This window comes from Oncorhynchus masou, chromosome 6 (assembly GCF_036934945.1).
Source record: "Oncorhynchus masou masou isolate Uvic2021 chromosome 6, UVic_Omas_1.1, whole genome shotgun sequence".
Lineage (NCBI taxonomy): Eukaryota > Metazoa > Chordata > Actinopteri > Salmoniformes > Salmonidae > Oncorhynchus > Oncorhynchus masou.
The window spans coordinates 21,450,919-21,472,270 of record NC_088217.1 but is presented as its reverse complement, the minus strand read 5'-3'; the positions used below and the strand labels follow the sequence as shown (position 1 = coordinate 21,472,270).

Below are 21,352 nucleotides of genomic sequence, written 5' to 3'. Positions count from 1 at the left end.
GACGGTGCCATTGTAACTGTATGACTGGAGACGCTCATATCTTATAACCACCGGCACTATACTTTGCGTCTTTGTTTTGTTTCTTCATAAAACAAATGATATAAACTTCCTCTTCTGTGCTTTGGTGTTCTCGCCTTACACAATCACAGATCCCACCCCTCTCTCCTCGACAGCGATCTGATTGTTGGAAGGTTTGAGAGACACTGTTGGGCCAATCAGGATGTACCACAGTAATAAAAACCTGCCACACATTTAGGAAAACTCCCAGACCACACAACATCAATAATAAAGCTTTTTATTGGGACATTCATTCTACAAAATTGGAACAAAATAAATATGTAACATCGCTCCTCTATCCCAAAGAACAGACTATGTGAGGATGATCTCTGCACTTTGACCTCAGCCCTGGCAGGTGGAGAAGATCGTGACTTTCTGTCTCATGTCAGCCAGAAGGTCCAGCAGTTTGGCTTCCAGGCCAGTCAGCCTCTGGGACTTCAGTAGGACCTCATCCTGTAGACTATTCAGAGAGTCTGCTTTACCTGGACAGAAAATGGGGGGGAGCAGAAGAGAGAGAAGGAGAGGAGAAGGGAAAAGGGAGGGAGAAGGAGAGCAGGAGAGTGGAGAGAGAAGGAGAAGGGACAGAGGGAGAGAGAAGGAGAAGGGACAGAGGGAGAGAGAAGGAGAAGAGACAGAGGGGGAGAAGGAGAGGAGAGCGGGAAAAGGGACAGAGGGAGAGAGAAGGAGAAGGGACAGAGGGAGAGAGAAGGAGAAGAGGGAGAGAAGGAGAGGAGAGCAGGAAAAGGGAAACAGGGAGAGAGAAGGAGAGCAGGAAAAGGAACAGAGGGAGAGAGGAGAAGAGAGCAGGAGAAGGGACAGAGGCAGAGAAGGAGAGCAGGTGAAGGGACAGAGGGAGAGAGAAGGAGAAGGGACAGAGGGAGAAAGAAGGGAGAGGGGAATGTTTGATTCATTAATACTCATCACATAATTTCAGATTTCACCTCAGCATTCAGTGACTTTTTCAATGTGCCACAAATGCGCACGCATATATATATATATATATATATGTTAGCAGATGTACATGTCTCCTTGCCATTCCCCATCCGTACCTGCTAGTGCCTTTATCATGTCTCCAGTGTCCTGAGCCAGAGAACCAGCCTCCTCCTGCAGCTTCTGGAGACGAGCCCCTGCTGTCCCCGTCCCATCGCCACGCCCACTGGTCCTCTCTGCAGCACGCAGCTGCTCCAACTGCTTCTCCAGCGATGCCAGCTCCTACAAACACATAGGCAAAGAGACAGGCCATGAGTTGAGCACAAACTCATATACAGAGATGGACATACACGAGCAAACACACGTACACATACACAAACTAAACTCACCTTGGCCGCAGCGTCTGCCTCCCTCTTAGCTTTATCGGCCTCTTCTGTTGCATTCTGGGCCAGCATATCTCCAGAGCGCACCAGAGCCCTGAGCCCCTCCAGCTGAGGCTTCATCCCCTCAGCCAGGGCAGACACCTCCCCTAGCACCTTCACCGCTGGAGACAACTGGGCCTTGGTCTGGAGGGAGTCAAAATAAGGATGTTATTGGGGGGATGGAGAGAGGAGGATGGAGAGAGGAGGGATCAAAATGAGAGGAATAATACAGTAAGAAGCTGTTTAATCAATGTAGGTGTCAGACTAGTTTGGAAGCGTATTTGTATTCATCTCCGTCTCACCTGTGTGAGGTTGCTGCTGATGTCATCCACTATGTCCAGGCTCTCCTGCACTTTTTCCTCCAGGCCAGAGAGGGAGCCCTCCACTGTAGTGAAGCCCTCCAACAGCCCGTCAACATCATCCTTCACACCCAGCGCTGCGTCCCTGTCACACAACAACATTATAGCAATGTTACAGCAACCTTACTACAATGTTCACAGCAGTCACAACAATGTTAAAGTGACCTCAGAAACCATACAGAATTGTCATTAATTACAACAACTAGTTATACTTTACTTAAATTCATAGAAGATACTTAAAGACTTAAAGATACTTTACTTAAATTCATGGAAGATGTTTGGTGGTGGGGGTGCTGGGGTGTGCCCGCGCTTCAGACAGCTATTTCAGCCCACTAATACAGAACTAGTAAAAGCCCAGTGCACTAGTTTGTGTGTATATATTGATATGTATGCTATGTGTGCCTGTTTTAAATTGATGTAGTTTTGTTCTTGTCTATTAATGTTCTGTATTATGTCATGTTTCATGTTTTGTGTGGACCCCAGGCAGAGTAGCTGCTGCGTTCGCTAATAAAATACCAAATACCACTATTTTGTAGCACCCTCAGCACCCCTACTTCCTGCGGCCAAGCTTAAATGTTTACAGTACATAACCCTGTCTTAAGACTGACAAAAGAGGTCATAAGGTGTTATACCTGGCGTCCCGGGCCTCCTGTAGCAGGCGCCGGGCGATGTCGAGCTGTGGTCCAGCCTGGTCCAAGACCGCAGTGCTGTCTGGGAGTCCTGCCGCCAGGTCTCTGATCTCCTGGAGCTTCCTCTTCAGAGTAGCCAGACTGACAGGCAGCTTGGCATTCAGGATCCACTCACTCACTGTGCTGATGTGTGTCGGGTCTGATGATGGGTCTGGAGAGAGGGAGGGAGAGGAGGGAGGGAGGGAGGATATAGAGGGGAAGATGGAGGATGAAAGAGAATGGAAGATAGGTGGGGGAGAGGGAGGGAGAGAGAGGATATAGAGAGGAAGATGGAGGATGAAAGAGAATGGAAGATAGGTGGGGGAGAGGGAGAGAGAGGAGGGAGGGAGGATATAGAGGGGAAGATGGAGGATGAAAGAGAATGGAAGATAGGTGGGGAGAGGGAGGGAGGGAGAGGAGGGAGGGAGGGAGGATATAGAGGGGAAGATGGAGGATGAAAGAGAATGGAAGATAGGTGGGGAGAGGGAGGGAGGGAGAGGAGGGAGGAAGGATATAGAGGGGAAGATGGAGGATGAAAGAGAATGGAAGATAGGTGGGGAGAGGGAGGGAGGGAGAGGAGGGAGGGAGGGAGGATATAGAGGGGAAGATGGAGGATGAAAGAGAATGGAAGATAGGTGGGGGAGAGGGAGGGAGGGAGAGGAGGGAGGGAGGAAGGATATAGAGGGGAAGATGGAGGATGAAAGAGAATGGAAGATAGGTGGGGGAGAGGGAGGGAGAGAGGAGGGGAATGTCCTTACACTAGACACTCCCAAACATTCTATACTACTACTTGAATACTTTTACTAAGAGTAAATAAGTAAGTGGTTATTGAAGGTACTGGAACATAACTGTCAATGTCTCACCTGACAGGAAGTCCTTCAGCTCTTTAACAAAGTCTCTCGTCTCCTGCAGATCTGCATCCAGGTCATCCCTGGCCCGCCTCATCTGATTGTCCAGATCGTCTGTGGACTGTCTGACCTTATTGGCTGTGTCCTGTGTTTCCTGGATCTGTGAATTGAATGGAGAAAAGAACAAAGCATTGAACGCCACATGATGAAACAAACCACTTGTATAACTAGTCATGTCCTTCATATAAGTATTAAAACACTGTAATAAACGGTTAGAAACATACAGTAAACAAACAAAGTGTTAGCTCGTACCTGTGCAGCGGCCTGTGTGATCTTCCCATTGAGCTGCTTCAGTCTGTCTTTCACCTCCTCAGCATCACTCACAGCCCGGGTCCCCAGAGGCAGAGCCCCAACACAACTCTCCCCACGGCCACAGGGGGGCGCCCCCTCTGCAGGGCACAGCTCACCATCACACTGAGCAGGGGTACAGGGGGCAAAGCGCATGCTGCCACACACCTGAGAGACAGGGAATAACAATACACATTCACATTTAGGTGGAGGTATGGTTAGGGCAGGGTTTAGGGCTAGGTTTAGGGCTAGGGCTATGGTTTGGGTTAGGGCTAGGGCTATGGTTCGGGTTAGGGCTAGGGCTAGGGCTAGGGCTATGGTTCGGGTTAGGACTAGGGCTATAGGGTTCGGTTTAGGGCTAGGGCTATGGTTCGGGTTAGGAATAGGGCTATAGGGTTCGGTTTAGGACTAGGGCTATGGTTCGGGTTAGGACCAGGGCTAGGGTTTGGGTTTGGGTTAGGGCTATGGTTTGGGTTAGGACTAGGGCTATAGGGTTCGGTTTAGGGCTAGGGCTATGGTTCAGGTTAGGACTAGGGCTAGTGTTTGGGTTAGGGCTAGGGCTATGGTTTGGGTTAGGACTAGGGTTCGGATTAGGGCTATGGTTCGGGTTAGGACTAGGGCTAGGGTTTGGGTTAGGGCTAGGGTTAAGGCTAGGACTAGGGCTAGGGTTACCTGCTTGGCAGTGGGTGTGAGGTCAGGTTTGGTTTTCAGCTGGTGGTTGAGTTTCTCCAGGTCTCTGGTGTTGGCTGGTTGGACCTGGTTCTGGAGGTCAATGGCGTCTTTTCTGACTGCTTTTGACTGGTCTACAGTCTTCCCACTAGCATCAACACTTTTGGCAGAGTCAGTTGACTCGTCATAGGCATCCTTTATGGATGAAAAGGCCCCTGAGAGAGAACCAACCAAGAGGACAGAAACAGGTGTGATAGCAGCCATAATTTAGCTCAAACCAAAACAGACTGGCATCAAGGCTTTGGTTCTGATTTTGATTGTGGATTCTAAATTCCAAACCCTTGTTTTTGCCACTCGACACATAGATGGTGCTCCTAGCTCTGTGGCGGCGTCTTCCTCACCTGCATTGTTGGAGTTGACAGAGTTCCTGAGAGCATCTCTCTTGGTGTTGTACACCAGACCCAGGCCGTCCAGTAGAGCCTGGAGTTCGTCCAGCTGCGTGCCTAGCTCAGGGGCTCGGCCTTGGGGTGACAAATCTCCATCCACCTGATCCAACTGGACCCTGGAGTATTATAATGGAGATGAGGGACAGTGAGCTGGGTAATGAAGGACTGTAGTCTACAGGAAAGAGTTGTTTAAATGTATACACTGAAATTTTGAGAAGCAAAGCATTTAGCATTTAGACATTCTAAGTTTGCCGGGACATCTGAACATCCCCCACCTTAGCCTGCGGAGCTGAGAGAGGGCGTCGTTGACTTGTCTGGCAGAGGAAGGTGGCAGTGGGAGAGAGTCTCGTATCTGGGTGAGAGTGGCCTCCAGGGTTCTGATGCGGGGACCCAGACTGGTAGGTAACGAGCCCCCAGGAAGAGAGGGAATCCTGGAGGAGAGTCTCTCCAGGCCCAGGGTGAGGTTCTGGATGTTTGAGTCCAGAGAGAAAAAGCAGGAGGGGCAGACCTCACAGTCAGGGAAGGAGTCACAGTGGCCACGGGTACAGGCATCGCAACGGGCACCTGTGACACCCAGCCGGCACCGGCAGGCCCCCGTACGCTTATCACAGCCTCCAGGCTTTGTGCCCCCAGCAGCACACTGACACGCTACAGAGAAAGAGAGAGAGGGAGGAGATGGAGAGAGAAAGGGAAGAGAACAGGGTCACGAGGAGAGAAAATTATTGTTACTTAGTCTGCCTATTGGATTGAATTATCAAAAGCATTGAACAAAGCATGTTTAAGAGCCTTTGAAGGTTTCTGTGACAGAACACGGCAGGGCACTTACATCTGCAGCCAATGAGTGGGTCTCCGTAGGTGTTGTCAGGACATTCTGTACAGGTACGACCTCCGAACCCTGACCTGCACTGGCACTGACCCGTACTCTGGTCACAGGTGTCACCGTGGGAGTTGGTGGGGTCACAGCGACAGGGCTCACAACCACGGGGAGAGGATGGATTCCAGTAACCATGGGAACACAGCTCACAGGTCAGCCCCTGGAGATGAGGTTGGCAAGGACACTGACCACTCACAGGGTCACACACACTGGACAGGGAGCCCTCTTTACTGCACAGGCACTCTGGTGAGAGATAGACACAGAGTCAGATGGGAATAGATCAACCCCACAGTGTGGGGAATACAGCTGTAAGTAATCATGACATGAGACTTTATGAATTGCCTATTCAGGGTCAAGAGTGAAAGATGACGCACTGTTGCAGCCCAGAGGGTTGGAGGCGGTCAGACCGTAGTATCCCATCTTGCAGCGGTCACATTGCGATCCATCAACATTGGCCTTACAGCGACAGGACCCTGTGATGTCATCACACTGATCCCCATTCTCCACCCCCTCAGCACTGCAATGACAGCCTGTACAAAACACAGGGAAAAAAACAGAAACACAACAATAATCAAACACAGCAAAGATATTGCAACACTGCGACCTAATGTGGTGGTGATTAAACCTATAGTAGGAGAGAAAGAGGATTAAAGGCAGCAGTATTTTATTAATACATATTAATCTACGGTTTTAAGATCACTCACGTATGCAGGCATCAGGCCGGTCCATGCTGCTCCGGTGATTGGGTTGGTATCCAGGGGCACAGCGGTCACACTTGGGTCCAGTCGTGTGGTGAAGACAGCTCTCACACATACCCCCACTCCTCCGTCCGCTCGACTCATACACATCTGGGTCGAAACGGCACCGCTGGGAATGGTTGTTACACTCACAACCTACAGTGGGCAGCACCATGGGAAATAATCAACACACACATCTGTGACTGTATATGTTCAGTCAACTCACACACATCAGTCTTCACTAAGTTATTACTTATAGTTGCTGCTTGTGCGATACATTAGCAAAGTCATCCTATTTCTCCACACTTGTACCAAAAAGATGTAGTCGGTATATTAAGGCATTAGTGGTTGCGTACGTTTGCAGGTATGTGTGTCCCCCTCCTCTGCAGGTCTCCAGGGCAGGTCGTTGTAAAGATCTGCACAGCGCTCACAGTTTATACCCGCTGTGTTGTGTTGGCATTCACACTGAGCACTGACCTGCAACACATACACAGAGTTATTACCCCACTAAAGAGCCATTCACTTGTACTGTAACTGTAACCTGCGTGTTTAACAATATGTACCTGTGTGTTAGGTAGCTGGTTAGTATCTTGCAGACAGCGGTTGGCATGGCCGTGGCAGAGGCAGGTGCCCATCACTCTCATCTCTCTGAGGGCGTAGAACAGAGAGGGAGCGCGGCCCGGCAGGCGGGGCACAGCACCCAGATTAGTCATCCTCACTCGCAGGCCTGACAATCCTGATACCTCTGTGGACAGAGAGAGCTGTCAGTCACTGGGCAAAGAACCTCATTAGACCAGGATTGTGTCAATCAAGAAATGTCTAAGTGTTTCTGGAGGAGAGCACGTGCTAAATGGCTTAAATGTCATGTGTAAAGATTGGAATATACTGTAAGTACTCTTATTGGACATGCAGTTATATTGTCCATAGCAACCGTGGGGGGACGTTATGGACGGGTAAGTATCTTACCTTGAATCTTCTGCCCATTGGGGACGCTGATGGTAGAGAACTGACGCAAGGGGCTGAATTGAATCTGTTTCATACAATGAGCAAAATCAAAAAGAGTACAGAAAACAACTTATTTGTGGTACAGAGGCAAAATATCATGGGAATTTTCTCCAGTTTTCAAAGTTGTGTCCCCCTCCCTTACCGTCTGGTCCTGGTAGGGGTTAGTGGTGGCGGGGGGCAGAGTGTAACAATATGTCTGGTCCAGGGAACGTGGCGTAATCATGGCAATGCCAGGGAAGGCCGATCTGCAGTCGGAGGCCATGTAGAGAGCAGGTTGCCATGTTTTACCGTTATCCAGCGTCCTCTCCACCACCAGCGCGCTGGGACGAGGACCCTGTGTAGAGGCAACAGGAAAATCAGTCATCACATTCTACTGTACTTAAAAAGACTAATTGGCCCTTCCACATTGGAAAAGCCCTGTCCATGCTGGTCTGGTGGCTGGATCTTACCTTGAATGTCAGAATGAGGGTGTCCAGCTGAAACAGGTTCTGTAGGTCCAACTGTACGGTGACCGGACTCACGTCTAAAAAAAACATAGGTTTGGTTTATTTTCTGGATCACAACAGGACATAGTTTTAGGATGGATCTCAGCACTAAGACATGTGTTCTTTAGCTTTGTATCCCCTCACCTTTCCTGGCCTGCCACCACCTGTTGGGTCCAGCAGTGGATAGAACATCCTGGATGGTGTGAGCCAACTGACTGGATGGGTTCCTGGAGTCACAGGGACAACACTTCATCTTCGACTGAAGGAGAGAGGAGAGAGAGAGCGGGAGAGATAGAGGGGAGAGAGAGGGGAGAGTGAGAGGAGAGAGAGAGAGGGAGAGAGAAAGAGAGAGAGAGCGGGAGAGAGAGAGAGAGAAAGAGAGAGAGAGAGAGAGAGAGAGAGAGGGAGAGAGAGAGGGGAGAGAGAGGAGAGAGAGAGAGAGAAAGAGAGAGCGGGAGGGAGAGGGAGAGAGAGAGAGGGAGAGAGAGAGAGAGAGAGAGAGAGAGGTAGGGAGCAAGGGAGAGAAGGCGGGAGGGAGAGAGAGAGGAGAGAGAGAGAGAGGAGAGAGAGAGAGGTAGGGAGCAAGAGAAGGCGGGAGGGAGAGGGAGGGAGAGAGAGAGAGATAGAGAGAGATAGAGAGGAGAGAGAGATCATTTTAATACTACTTAGCATTATATTCTGCATTTGGCAACCTTTGTCTTGCATGTGCATGTCCCCTGACGTCTTTTTGTGATGATGAGTCATTGGTCATTGGTCAGTACACATTCAAACAGCATGTGAGTCGTGTTTCTGTGCCCTCACTTTGACAGGAAATGCTAGTTTACCAGACCAATATGGACTAAGGGAACGTATAGCAATCACACAGCAACAACACAGATCAGGGTATCAGTTCCTCCTCCAACCCAATGGAATCTCTCACAACGACCAATGTGCAACTAAATGTTAATGTGGATTTTCCCACAGACACCATAGATAACATTGAGCTAAAGCCTTCAATTTTTGTTCTCTCTCTCGCTTTCTCGCTCTCTCAATTAAATTTCAATTTAAGGGGCTTTATTGGCATGGGAAACATATATTTCAATTGCCAAAGCAAGTGAAATAGATAATAATGTACTGTCACGCTCTCTCTCTTTCTCGCTCTATCTCATGCTCTCTTCACACTATCCCTCTCTCTCTCTTTACCCTGACATCTCCCCTCTCCCTGAATGGGGTGTCCAATCACAACCAGGACCCTGTGACATCATCACACTGATCCATCAAGTCATTGTCAATAATATAATGCTTTTAGCAATTGCTTTAATTTATAATCTGTAGAATATATGAAAATAGAAAGGTACAGAACTTTTGTGAAACATCACAGCATACTTGAAAAATATATAGCAAATAGAAATAAAAAATGGATGGTCTTCAGAGATGGATGGGAGCAGTTGATGTTAGCTGAAGGATCGGATTAAAAACAAAAGATAACTATTGTAAAATACATTGTGTCCATAAAATGTATATAGTATGTATACACTGGAAGTAAAAAGTGTTGTTGTCTATTAGTTTACTCCAATTAGGGGAGGGGTGGTAGGATAAAAAAGGAAAAGGAAAAAAAAGCACCACATCATTCAGCTGGTCAGGATTTGTGTCGCCGTGGTAGTGGTAGTGGTAGTGGTAGTGGTAGTGGTAGTGGTCGTGGTAGTGCTAGTGCTAGTGCTCGTGGTAGTGGTAGTGGTAGTGGTAGTGGTAGTGCTAGTGCTAGTGCTCGTGGTAGTGGTAGTGGTAGTGGTAGTGCTAGTGGTAGTGCTAGCGGTAGTGCTAGTGCTAGTGCTAGTGGTAGTGGTAGTGGTAGTGCTAGTGGTAGTGGTAGTGCTAGTGCTAGTGGTAGTGCTAGTGCTAGTGCTCGTGGTAGTGGTAGTGGTAGTGCTAGTGGTTGTGCTAGCGGTAGTGCTAGTGCTAGTGCTAGTGGTAGTGGTAGTGGTAGTGGTAGTGGTAGTGCTAGTGCTAGTGCTAGTGGTAGTGGTAGTGGTAGTGGTCGTGGTAGTGCTAGTGCTAGTGCTCGTGGTAGTGGTAGTGGTAGTGGTCGTGGTAGTGCTAGTGCTAGTGCTCGTGGTAGTGGTAGTGGTAGTGGTAGTGCTAGTGGTAGTGTGCTAGTGTAGTGGTAGTGGTAGTGGTAGTGGTCGTGGTAGTGGTAGTGGTAGTGCTAGTGCTAGTGGTAGTGCTAGTGCTAGTGCTCGTGGTAGTGGTAGTGGTAGTGGTAGTGCTAGTGGTAGTGGTAGTGCTAGTGCTAGTGGTAGTGGTAGTGGTAGTGGTAGTGGTAGTGCTAGTGCTAGTGGTAGTAGTAGTGCTAGTGCTAGTGGTAGTGGTAGTGCTAGTGGTAGTGCTAGTGCTAGTGCTAGTGCTAGTGCTAGTGCTAGTGCTAGTCTACTTCATAAATAGAACACTAATGGGAAGGCTCTTGTGTAACACTAGTGGAGTTTTCCAGCCCTGGGTTTGCTACGTGTATTATGTGACCCAAGATCACTTGCTCCACACACACACACACACACACACACACACACACACACACACACACACACACACACACACACACACATACACACATCCTGCACTAACCTTAAATCCTCCACATCACTGTTCTTACTGCTCTCACTACCTCCAAACCCTGTTCCATTGATCAACCAATGACATTTTATTTGTTCAGCACTTTCTACAAAATTCTTCAAAAAATTCACACAGCTCCACCGAGCCATGCTTAGAGTTGAAGCTTGACCACCCCCCTCACCTCCAACCGGGCTGTGTTCAGTCTAACCTGTGCCCCTTCCCTGACCTTCAACCTCTTACCACCCCTTGCAATATATATATATATTTTTTTTTACAAATATAGAACAGTAACTCCTCCCCCTCATCCACTACAACCATAACCTACAACCGTACTACATATATATTGTATTCTGAAAGTATTTACTTTTTCAAAATTTTGTTATGTTACAGGCTTATTCTAAAATGTATTAAATTGTTTTTTCCCCTCATCAACTAACAGGTTGGATGGGGAGCGTTGCTGCATAGCTATTTTCAGGCCTCTCCAGAGATGTTACATTGGGTTCAAGTCTGGGCTCTGGCTGGGCCACTCAGGGACATTCAGAGACTTGTCCTGAAGCCACTCCTGCGTTATTTTGGCTGTGTGCTAAGGGTCGTTGTCCTGTTGGAAGGTGAACCTTCGCCCCAGTCTGAGGTCCTGAGCACTCTGGAGCAAGTTTTCATCAAGGATCTCTCTGTACTTTGCTCAGTTCATCTTTGCCTCGATCCTGATTAGTCTCCAAGCGCGCTGTCATCTGCCTTTTACTGAGGAGTGGATGCCGTCTGGCCACTCTACCATAAAGGCCTGATTGGTGGAGTGCTGCAGAGATGGTTGTCCTTCTGGAAGATTCTCCCATCTCTAAAGAGGAAATCTAGAGCTCTGTCAGAGTGACAATCGGCTTCTTGGTCACCAACCTGACCACGGCCCTTCACCACCGATTGCTCAGTTTGGCCGGGTGGCCAGCTCAAGGAAAAGTCTTGATGGTTCCACACAAATCCCATTTAAGAATGATGGAGGACACTGTGTCCTTGGGGACGTTCAATGGTTTAGAACATTTTTGGTACCCTCCCCAGATCTGTGCCTCATGTCCAATCAATTGAATTTACCACAGGTGGACTCACAACAAGTTGTAGAAACATCTCAAGGATGATCAATGGAAACAGGATGCACCTGAGCTCAATTTCGAGTCTCATAGCAAAAGGTCTGAATACTTAAGTAAATAAGGTATATCCAAAGCATGATAAATGTGCAACAATTTCTAAAAACCTATTTTCACTTTGCCATTATGAGGTATTGTGAGTAGATTGCTGAGTTTTTTATTATGCATTTTAGAATAAGGCTGTAACATAGCAAAATGTGGAAAAAGTAAAGGGGTCTGAATACTTTCAGAAGGCACTGTACCTCCAATTTCCCTCTCCTCCAACCCCCTTGTGTCCACTCCCCTTCACCTCCACCTTAGCTTGCCCTGGCCAGAGCGGGTTGAGGCTGTGGCTGGAGCAAAGACTTAGCCTGAATTGTGAGAGATCCCATTAAGGTCATGGCTTTGTTCCACACTGGGGGAAAGGTCTCTCTGCACTGGATGTTTCAACACCAGCTGCGGCTACTGTCCAACTGTCCACCTTTCTCTCTCTCTCTCTCTCTCTCTCTCTCTCTCTCTCTCTGTCGCTCTCTGTCTCTCTCTCTCTCTCTCTCTCTCTCTCTCTCTCTCTCTCTCTCTCTCTCTCTCTCTCTCTCTCTCTCTATATATATATATATATATACATTGCTTCCTGTCTATCGTTTGCTTGCTTACTCTCTTTCTCCTTCAGCCAATCCCCCCTCTTCCTCCATACAACGATTTCAAAAGTTAACAGGCAAGTTTCCAATCAGATTTCGTCAAACAATCTAAAATCTGCATGGTGCACACACATATGCACACACGTCCTCACACATGCACCCACACACACAAACGCAAACATTTACTGTGGATTCAGTGTATAAATACATTGTTAATACAATGTTATATAAAGACAGAATTATGTCCACTAATGTGTGAACTATTGCCAGTGTTGTATAACAACTTTATATTGTAATGTCATTGGGCGGTAATGATGTAATAATATTATTCATGTATTTTGGTAAAGTCAATGTGAATTGTACCATAACCAATGGTGTGGTAAAGAAGGAAATGTATATTCTACTGTACTGCATGGAGAGATGAATGCATGCAGTGTCCATCAACCCTGATTCAATGTATACCCATGGCAAGGCTCAAAATATGTATGCCATGCAAAAACTACATCTGCAATCAAACCAACAACTTTGACTGTCAGAACCACTGTGATATCTAAATACATATGCTGTGGTATCAGTCTTGACCCTGGTCTGTCTGTGTGTCTATTTCTGGACCAGTGGTCAGGACTCACTGGGAGATTGACCCCGAGACATATATGATGACGGGACAACACTGTTCACTGTCTTGGCTTTATAGTTATCTGTACGACACAGTGTTTCAGTTAAGTATAGTCTGCATCAGACCCTGCCTGGCCCTGGCTAGTGTCCAGCCAGTCAGTGCCCTTGGGCTGCGGGCTGCTAAGGACAACATGGAGAAACTCTTCCAGGCCACTGGAATCTGACCAGAAGAGTTAGTCTGCCAATGTAACAGTCTGTATCAAAGTGTATGTGTATTTCCAGCTGGCCGGCTCTCTGGACCAGAGGACAGACACGCCAAAGATGCATGGACCATGATAGTGCTTGGAGATATTCCTGGGCCCTTATCCACAAAGCATCTCAGAAAATGCCCTAGGAATCCTGTTCAAACCTGTTTTAAGACAACAAAAAAACTCCCAGCTCAGAGTAGGTTTTAGGATGATGTTAAGACACTGCCCAGACAAACCCTGAAAATAAACTCATAAAGTTTATCTCAGCTGGTAATCACGACAGTTTGAGCTACCACAAAGAAAAGATAGTGATGAGGCTCGGTAACATTGTTGCAAATGATGGGGATAATCAATCACGATGAGGCGTGACCACCCGTGAACTCTATAGCAGGCTTCAGACAACCATGGTGAATGTGACTGTACATCAAATGTTCCAATGGTAAACGACTGATATAATTTTCACGATCACTTTGCCTACTTGTAATTATTGTCTAATATGTTGGCATGCACAATCCTTTTAAATAGATAAATCCTGATATTTTAAACAATGTGATATGTATATTGTACTGGTTGCAAAAAGAATAATTTTTTATCATATTAACGTTATATCAACACACACGTCACTCCCATTCAAGAACTCTAAATCGCTTTTGGCATAGAATGCATCAAGTCACTTGCCAATAATGTTGCATAAAATGTTTGTAAGGTCTATCATTAATCACCAAACACATATACCCTAGATGCTGTCAATTGCACAACGCATAGGCATGCCCAATTTCTACATACTTTTTAACAAAGTGATATTGAGCTCCAAAGGGATAACTTGAAATAACATGATTTAGGTTAATTAAATAATCAAAAGAAAAATAAATGATTATTTCCTACCCACTGGACAAAAACTGGTCGAATCAACGTTGTCTCCATATAATTTCAACCCCAAAAATATATGTGAGGATGTTGAATAAACGTGGAACACTGATAGGATTTGCAAAAAGTCATACATTTAAGAACATTTCATCTTTTTTTCACCCAACTTTGAACCTAAATCCAATCTATTGATTTCAGGTTGAATTCACATTAGTTGACAACTCAACCAAATGTAAATCAAAACTAGATGTTGAACTGATGTCTGTGGCCAGTGGGTATGGGTTATAAGTATTTATGTAAATCAAACTAGATGTTGAACTGATGTCTGTGGCCAGTGGGTATGGGTTATAAGTATTTATGTAAATCAAACTAGATGTTGAACTGATGTCTGTGGCCAGTGGGTATGGGTTATAAGTATTTATGTAAATCAAAACTAGATGTTGAACTGATGTCTGTGGCCAGTGTGTATGGGTTATAAGTATTTATGTAAATCAAAACTAGATGTTGAACTGATGTCTGTGGCCAGTGAGTATGGGTTATAAGTATTTATGTAAATCAAAACTAGATGTTGAACTGATGTCTGTGGCCAGTGGGTATGGGTTATAAGTATTTATGTAAATCAAACTAGATGTTGAACTGATGTCTGTGGCCAGTGGGTATGAGTTATAAGTATTTAGCCAGATATATGAATTAGGCCTCATGTGAAATCATTCTCAAAAGTGCAAGAGATACTGCTACATGTAGGTATAGATTCTTTATGGGTTGATCATATAGGAATATCAAAATATTCTTTCAACTCCAAAACAATTACTGTTCTATGGTGCAGGAACCACTGAGACCCCTTTTTGTATAGTCAAGACACCTGCTGGTAATTATTAAAGTAACTTTACAGTAATTCCCAATTTCTATGAAATATGACCTATGATTAATTGCAATATGAGTGAAATACTTTTCTTTCCACATGTTTTTATTAAGTAAGTTAAAAAGCAGATTTTGTGTGTTGGAATCGTGTGGGGATACCCCAACAACAGAATGGTGTGGGCGTATATCAGTCATTAAAAATATTAATGCGAGTAGATCACTGATTGGCCGAGCCAATGAGCCAGAATTTTTTTAACAGTCTGTTTGAGAGACAAGGTGGGGTTTTACATTTTTTTTTTAAATGTATGCTTTGGCCACAAATACGAGTATAAGACCAGTCAACAAGATTATTTGGGAATGAGGTAGCTCTTTCCTTAAGTCAAATGACCTTAATGGGTGGAATATTAGTCATATTGTCCAGAATTCCATAGTTAATAAACAAAAAAATCCCCCAAAAATCAGATGTTTCAACATCAAACGGTTTTGTTATTTTTCAGTCATCTGTGATGTATATAAAGTGTAATATTGGGATGCAAACTCAAAATTGAATAGATTTCTATATCTGACATGGTATATGTGTATTATTTCTTTTAAGCCCATAACCATGTGTGTGAGGTGTATACTTTTGTTTCAAATTAGATTTGTTTACGACTACCAAGACACGCTCTGTGTGACCATGATTTAGCCCACTGCAGTAAAAGGTTAAAGGTGCAATATGCAGAAATGCCGTTTCCTTTGTTGCTAAAAATTCTAATAATTCGCCTAATTTCAGTTTATGTTACAAAACAAGCACTCAGAGTGTAGAGAATCATTGTGCCATCCAAATTGCAGTGAAATATATTTTCAATAACCAAAAATATTATATTTTCAGCTGTTTGAAGCTGATGTACAAAACCGAAAGTAAAAGACGCAAAAACTAAATTTAAGAGCAGGAAGCATAGAAATGGCACACATAAAACACATCTACCGCTTCTTAGACTGGCTTTCAATGAGAATACATTTTGTTGGGTCGCCTAAAAAGTAACACATTGCAGCTTTAACTAAATATACATTTTGAAAAGTGAGATTTTCACTGGACAGTTACTTGAACTGCATAGGACAGCTCATGAGGTTTCCAAAATATCTGTCGACTAGGTGGGACTCTTATGACTAAAGAGGCTTCATGCATAGCTTTTACATTTACTCATAAAAATAGGGGTAAAATGTCTTTATTCTGAGCACTTATGACCCATGTTCTACTCTGAGACGCTTTGTCACTACGGCCCCTGGCCTTGGCCATTCATGGTACCCTCCTTCTGGCATCCCGTTACTTGAACCCTGTATTATAAATCTGTCTAAGCTATAGAATTAGAATTCCATGGTTGATGGACGGGTGGCAATATTGGATGCCCCATTTTGAATATCTGAATATTTTATGCTCACTAGCTAGGTTTCCATCCAATTAGCAAGAGATTTTCATGTAAATATTCTAAAATCCGCATAAATAAAACAGACTTGTTGTGGATAAAAATTAGTGCATGATGCCGTAGTGCACACAAAATGTACTTATTCGCTTAAATTTTTATGTACTGAAAAAAATTACATCTTTACATCGCATTTTCAACTCTACTGATAGTTGCGTTAAATAGCCAATGTTCCTACTCAGGTCTTGGCACATGCACTCTAGCCAACAGCTTGAATATACAGTGCAGGTAGGTTAGTCTACATGATGAGATTATTATGGATAAGAGCAAGAATATTTGACAAACATTGATCATCATGTTACCAGAATAAGACTCTCAATATTTGTTGGAAAGGTACTTTCACCACCCTGTGAAGTTCATCATAACTTATTCATCCTCATTTATTTTACCTTTATTTAACTAGGCAAGTCAGTTAAGAACAAATTATTTTTTTCAATGACAGCCTTTTTCAAGGAACAGTGTCTTGTAACTGCCTAGTTTAGAGGCAGAACGACAGATTTGTCAGCTCGAGGATTCGATCTTGCAACCTTTTGGTTTCAAGTCCAACGCTCTAACCACTTGGCCACCTGCCGCCCCTTATAAACTGCATGGTTTCCAAGTGGTAGTGGGAGGTCTACACACCATATCGTCACATGACTCCAAGTTTACTTCGATATGATGGTTATTATAGCAGAATTTGTGAATAAAGGCATTTCCACCGCATTTCTCACATAATTAATTGTACAGACATAAAAACATCCCACCATGTCCAACAAACAAATTATCTGTCTGCATTTGTAACGTTGTAACGTTGTACCGAAATGTTCTGTTTCCATCACAGATGTCATAATTTGTTTTTATATGGTATGACTGGCATAAAAACTGTATGGAAACGTTGTTGATATCTCTTAAATATTAGTATCTTTCCACATTTCTACACTGGGAACAATGGATAATTCTATAAAGAAAGGAAAAAACTTAACCACATAAATATACCGAATGAGTATAAACCATGGAATGAAATTAGGTCACAGTGTGGAACCTGATATGGTTAGTAGGCTCGACCTGGTGTCGGAGCCAGCTATTGGCTAAGATCTCCTCCATCACTGAGTAAAAGGGGATCAGCCTTTCTTATCTCATCTCTGATTGGTTCATACCAAACCCTGATGGAAAATCGCTTTGAACCATGTTGGCTTGTTACTCTGCAACTCTCTGGCAACTGCCAGTGCCAAGGTCAGGTCAAGGGTAGAGATGAGTGTTGGGCAAGAGAGAGGAGAAGTTTGGCCCGTCTGGTTATTCAAACTTCGCCGTATCACTGTGCCAAACTAAATACAACCATACCCTTCAGAATAGATCTGTCAACACTGGATAGGAAAGCCAAGGCTCCTATCCTCTTTCTCTATCTCTCCTATCCCTCTCTTTTGCTGTCTTCCAATATCCTCTGCAGGGGCATGGCGGGCACCCTGCCCAGGCATTATCAGGTCATGCATGCCACTGCCTGGACCCTGAGTGATAAAGCCCTGGCACACTGTACTGCTCAACTCTCCTTCTGGCTGACTCAGCAGATATGGCAATCTCATCCATTTCTGCTGGGAAATCAATAAAGCATTTCATTCTAATCGACCATTAGATGGTTTAGCACAGCATGTTTTCCATCATCAAATGCAGTCAGTCCACCAAAGAGTTTGATACTGTACAAAGAGTAGTGATTGCCTTGCCGCAGGCCAAGCAGGTGGCTACAGTAAACACACACACCTGACAGAGATTGCATAAAACAAGCCAAGATTAACACACAGGGACGATGGAAGAAAAAAAATCCGCTCTGGGAGAATAAAGTTGATCTAATCTACTCATTTTATTTTATGTCACATTGTAGTACTATTACCTATGGAACTATCCAGCCTGCACAATAGGCAGTACAGTTACAGCATGTTTTACCACCTGTTCATTTCAACTCCAAGCATGAAGCTGTAAACTCTGAGGACATGCAAAATGGCACCAGGTGAGAAGGAGAGGAATCCAACACCACAGTGTCCTTCCTTGTCCTTAGTAGCAGCTTAGTTATAACTCTGTGGCCTTGAGAGGAATGCCAGTGGAAATGCAACTCATTAGTCAAAACATTTCATCATTTCTAGGTAACTCTTTTCAGATCACATCTTGCTAGTGTCCACATTGTCTCAACTGTACTGAATGATACAGAGTGTGTCAGAGAGATATATGATCCACACCCACAGCCTTAACACATGACTCAACCCATACAGTCAATCAGCTATACTACATCAACACTCCAGTCTAGACCAGTTTCTATGGCCTGGGGCACCTTTCTCCCACACGCCCAACATTAAAAACATATTTCATGTCTGTGTTGTGTGATCAACACATGCATCCAGTGAAACACAATCACTTTAAGTATATATTAAAATACAAAAGTGCTGGAGTTTCAAAAACTCAAACCAGAACCACCAAAAATATCTACAGTCTGGTGTGTGTGTTTGTATGGTGCGAGGACGCGTGTGTGCCTGCACAGACAGAGACAGCCTGGTATTTGTGAGAGCAGAACTTGCTTTGCCCAGCAACACCAGATGAAGGGTGTGGCTCAGATGAAAGACTTGACTGTCAATCAAACACGCAGCACCACAAATTAAATCAGAAATATTTTTCCTATGTTCTCCTTTCACCTGGTTTCAGCCCCTCGTTTGGCTTAAACGTTGATATTTGAAAGTTTATCAATCCCCTCAAAACAGCATATTTGATTGTTCTCTTGTTCCTTTGAAATCAAATAAATCATTCTCTATCCAATGTTTTTCCAAAGACTGTAGTTGCAACATCTGGCACTGTGTGTCTCTGGCACCAGATCCAGACGTTTTCACAAATTACACCAACCAGTTCTCCCCTGACCCTCCATCCACCCTCTCCTTCTCTCCATCGCACCCCTTCACTCCGTCCCTGTTCTCCTACCGTCCCTGTTCTCCGTCCCTGTTCTCCTACATCTGTCTTCTGTCTTCATACATGCATGTCTGTCTGGCTCACTGACATGCCTAAAGATATAGCTACTCTTCAAACCTGAAATGTTGTAACACATTAAACAACCTTGGTGAACAACTCATAATAATTAAGAGCTACAACACCTCCTAATTGGCCTACTTTCCCCCATCTCTTACAGTGCCGATGCACTAGCATTAAAAGGGACTGCGCTTGACAAAAACACCCTGGGTAGAGAAACAGCCCGTGCCTTCACTTGAAAGTTTACACAATCGTATGTATACACTCACAAAACTAACAACGTCAATGAGATCTACTTGTCTTTGTAACATATGAGGTTCTTTGTGTCTTTCAGAATAGTAAGAGTAGGGTCGTACCTGTCCGAAGGGGGTGCAAAAGACCTCCGAGCCGGTGAGGCCGCAGGTGGAGGAGGCGTGGAGCTGACGGTCCCTACCGAGGAGCAGGTCTCCCATAGGGGGGTAACAGGCCCCCCGAGAACAGTCCCTCTGTGTCGCAGCCACTGCAGTCAGGGCTGGGGGAGGGGATCAATTCATCAATAAATCAATCAGAATCATACATATTTCCTCATATCCTACACATAACTATCACAACAATCTAGATGTTAATACTAAAACGAACTACAAATGTAAATACATTTAATTAAATGTATATAACTGTAACAACTCATCAATCATTTTAAAAATTAAATCAATTAAACATACCTGCTAGCTGGAATAAAATCCACATCTTTGTTTCCTGCTATGAGAAATTCTTTGAAAGACATAAAGACAATAAACAATAAAGGCAACACAACAATTTAAGAAATAATTGGTTGACTAAATAATTGGAAGAAATGTACAACACAGGAAATGTATGAAGGCAAAATAAGTTGAACTACATTGAAAAGAAAAGGTCCAATCTCCAGTGAAAGTGAATCAATCCAGCTCACTACTCACCAGTTGTAGGTGTATGTATGTGGACACGCGTGTGTGTGTGTGCTGTTCAGAATCTGTCTGTCTAAATGTGTGTGTGGGTTCTTGGATGTGTCCTTATAAACACTGTCTCACCTGGGCTACAGAGTGTGTCAGAAGGTAGCTGGCAGACACACCCTTCCCCTTTTGAACCGCACCCTGATGGGATGAATACACACACACGCACTCATACACACACAGGCACGCAAATACACACAGTCGTATTTAACTAATCTTTGATTCCCATTCAAAATCCTATTTTCTCTAACCCTGCCCCTAACCCTAGCCTGACAATCTAACCCTACACCTAACCCTACCCCTAACCCTAACCTGAAAATCTAACCTTAACCCTAACCCTAACTCCTAACACTAACCTACCTACACACCTACACACACACACACAAATACATACACACACATACAGTACACACACTGGCACACACGCACCAGATGGAATTTCACAAGAACACATCTACCAAATCAAATCACATTTTATTTGTCACATACACATGTTTGCAGAAGTTATTGCGGGTGTAGCGAAACAACAACATATTCTTGAAAAGGGTGGACCTTCCAAAATGAACTACAGAGAATAACATTATAAACAGTTCTTCGTAGCGATGTGGTATAGCTGTGGATGAGTGGTTGGGTTAGCAGCTTGTCTCAACAAGGAGAGTAGTCTAAGTATGCAGTGATTGTTTATGATACATTGAGCAACAACATTTGTAAATTAACCCATTTTGCTGAATTATTCTCTTTGTCATTCCCATCTAAATCAGTCTCCACACACATACTAACACAAACACACACATCTAAATGTTTATCCTGCAGGCAGTAAAATGGCTTGGCACCACTATGTTGTAACCCTGGCATTCTGTGTGTTGGTGTGTGACGGTGTGGATCCTCACCTGTGTGTAATAAAACCTAGCCTCAGGGCTACTGAATGCACACTGTTTTTCTCCATAGCCACTGACTAACAGCCAGGAACAGGGCGCGTTCTCTGACTCACCTCCGTCTCACACACACACACTGCCAGACAGCTGTAGCCACACCTTATAGCTTCCTCTTAACCGAAGGTAGAATAAGGACTGGTAAGGTATCCGTGGCAACAACAGGGAACACTCTGGTATAATATTTTGGAGAGGGAGGCTCTAATGACCAAACAAAAACTACTAGTAC

The 21,352-nt window shown here is 44.6% G+C and overlaps 1 protein-coding gene across 2 annotated transcripts; it reads right to left on the bottom strand.

The window, feature by feature from the left end:
* Positions 1 to 279: 279 nt before the first annotated feature.
* Positions 280 to 20,401, bottom strand: lamb3 (laminin subunit beta 3). 2 transcript variants are annotated; one of them, XM_064967881.1, is made up of 22 exons: positions 20,159 to 20,401; positions 19,925 to 19,973; positions 19,580 to 19,734; positions 7,993 to 8,107; positions 7,813 to 7,886; positions 7,506 to 7,697; positions 7,325 to 7,388; positions 6,922 to 7,103; positions 6,715 to 6,835; positions 6,326 to 6,514; positions 5,996 to 6,151; positions 5,574 to 5,864; positions 5,023 to 5,395; positions 4,703 to 4,863; positions 4,305 to 4,516; positions 3,597 to 3,800; positions 3,300 to 3,444; positions 2,401 to 2,608; positions 1,712 to 1,853; positions 1,377 to 1,547; positions 1,107 to 1,269; positions 280 to 539 (listed from the first exon to the last, which is right to left on the bottom strand). In XM_064967881.1, exons 2-22 carry the CDS (start codon positions 19,947 to 19,949, stop codon positions 400 to 402), a joined length of 3,483 nt encoding a protein of 1,160 aa, XP_064823953.1. In that variant the 5' UTR covers positions 19,950 to 19,973; positions 20,159 to 20,401; the 3' UTR covers positions 280 to 399. The 2 variants fall into 2 exon arrangements, with proteins under 2 accessions (XP_064823953.1, XP_064823952.1); XM_064967880.1 differs by having other exon boundaries at positions 1,377 to 1,553; positions 20,159 to 20,397.
* Positions 20,402 to 21,352: the final 951 nt, after the last annotated feature.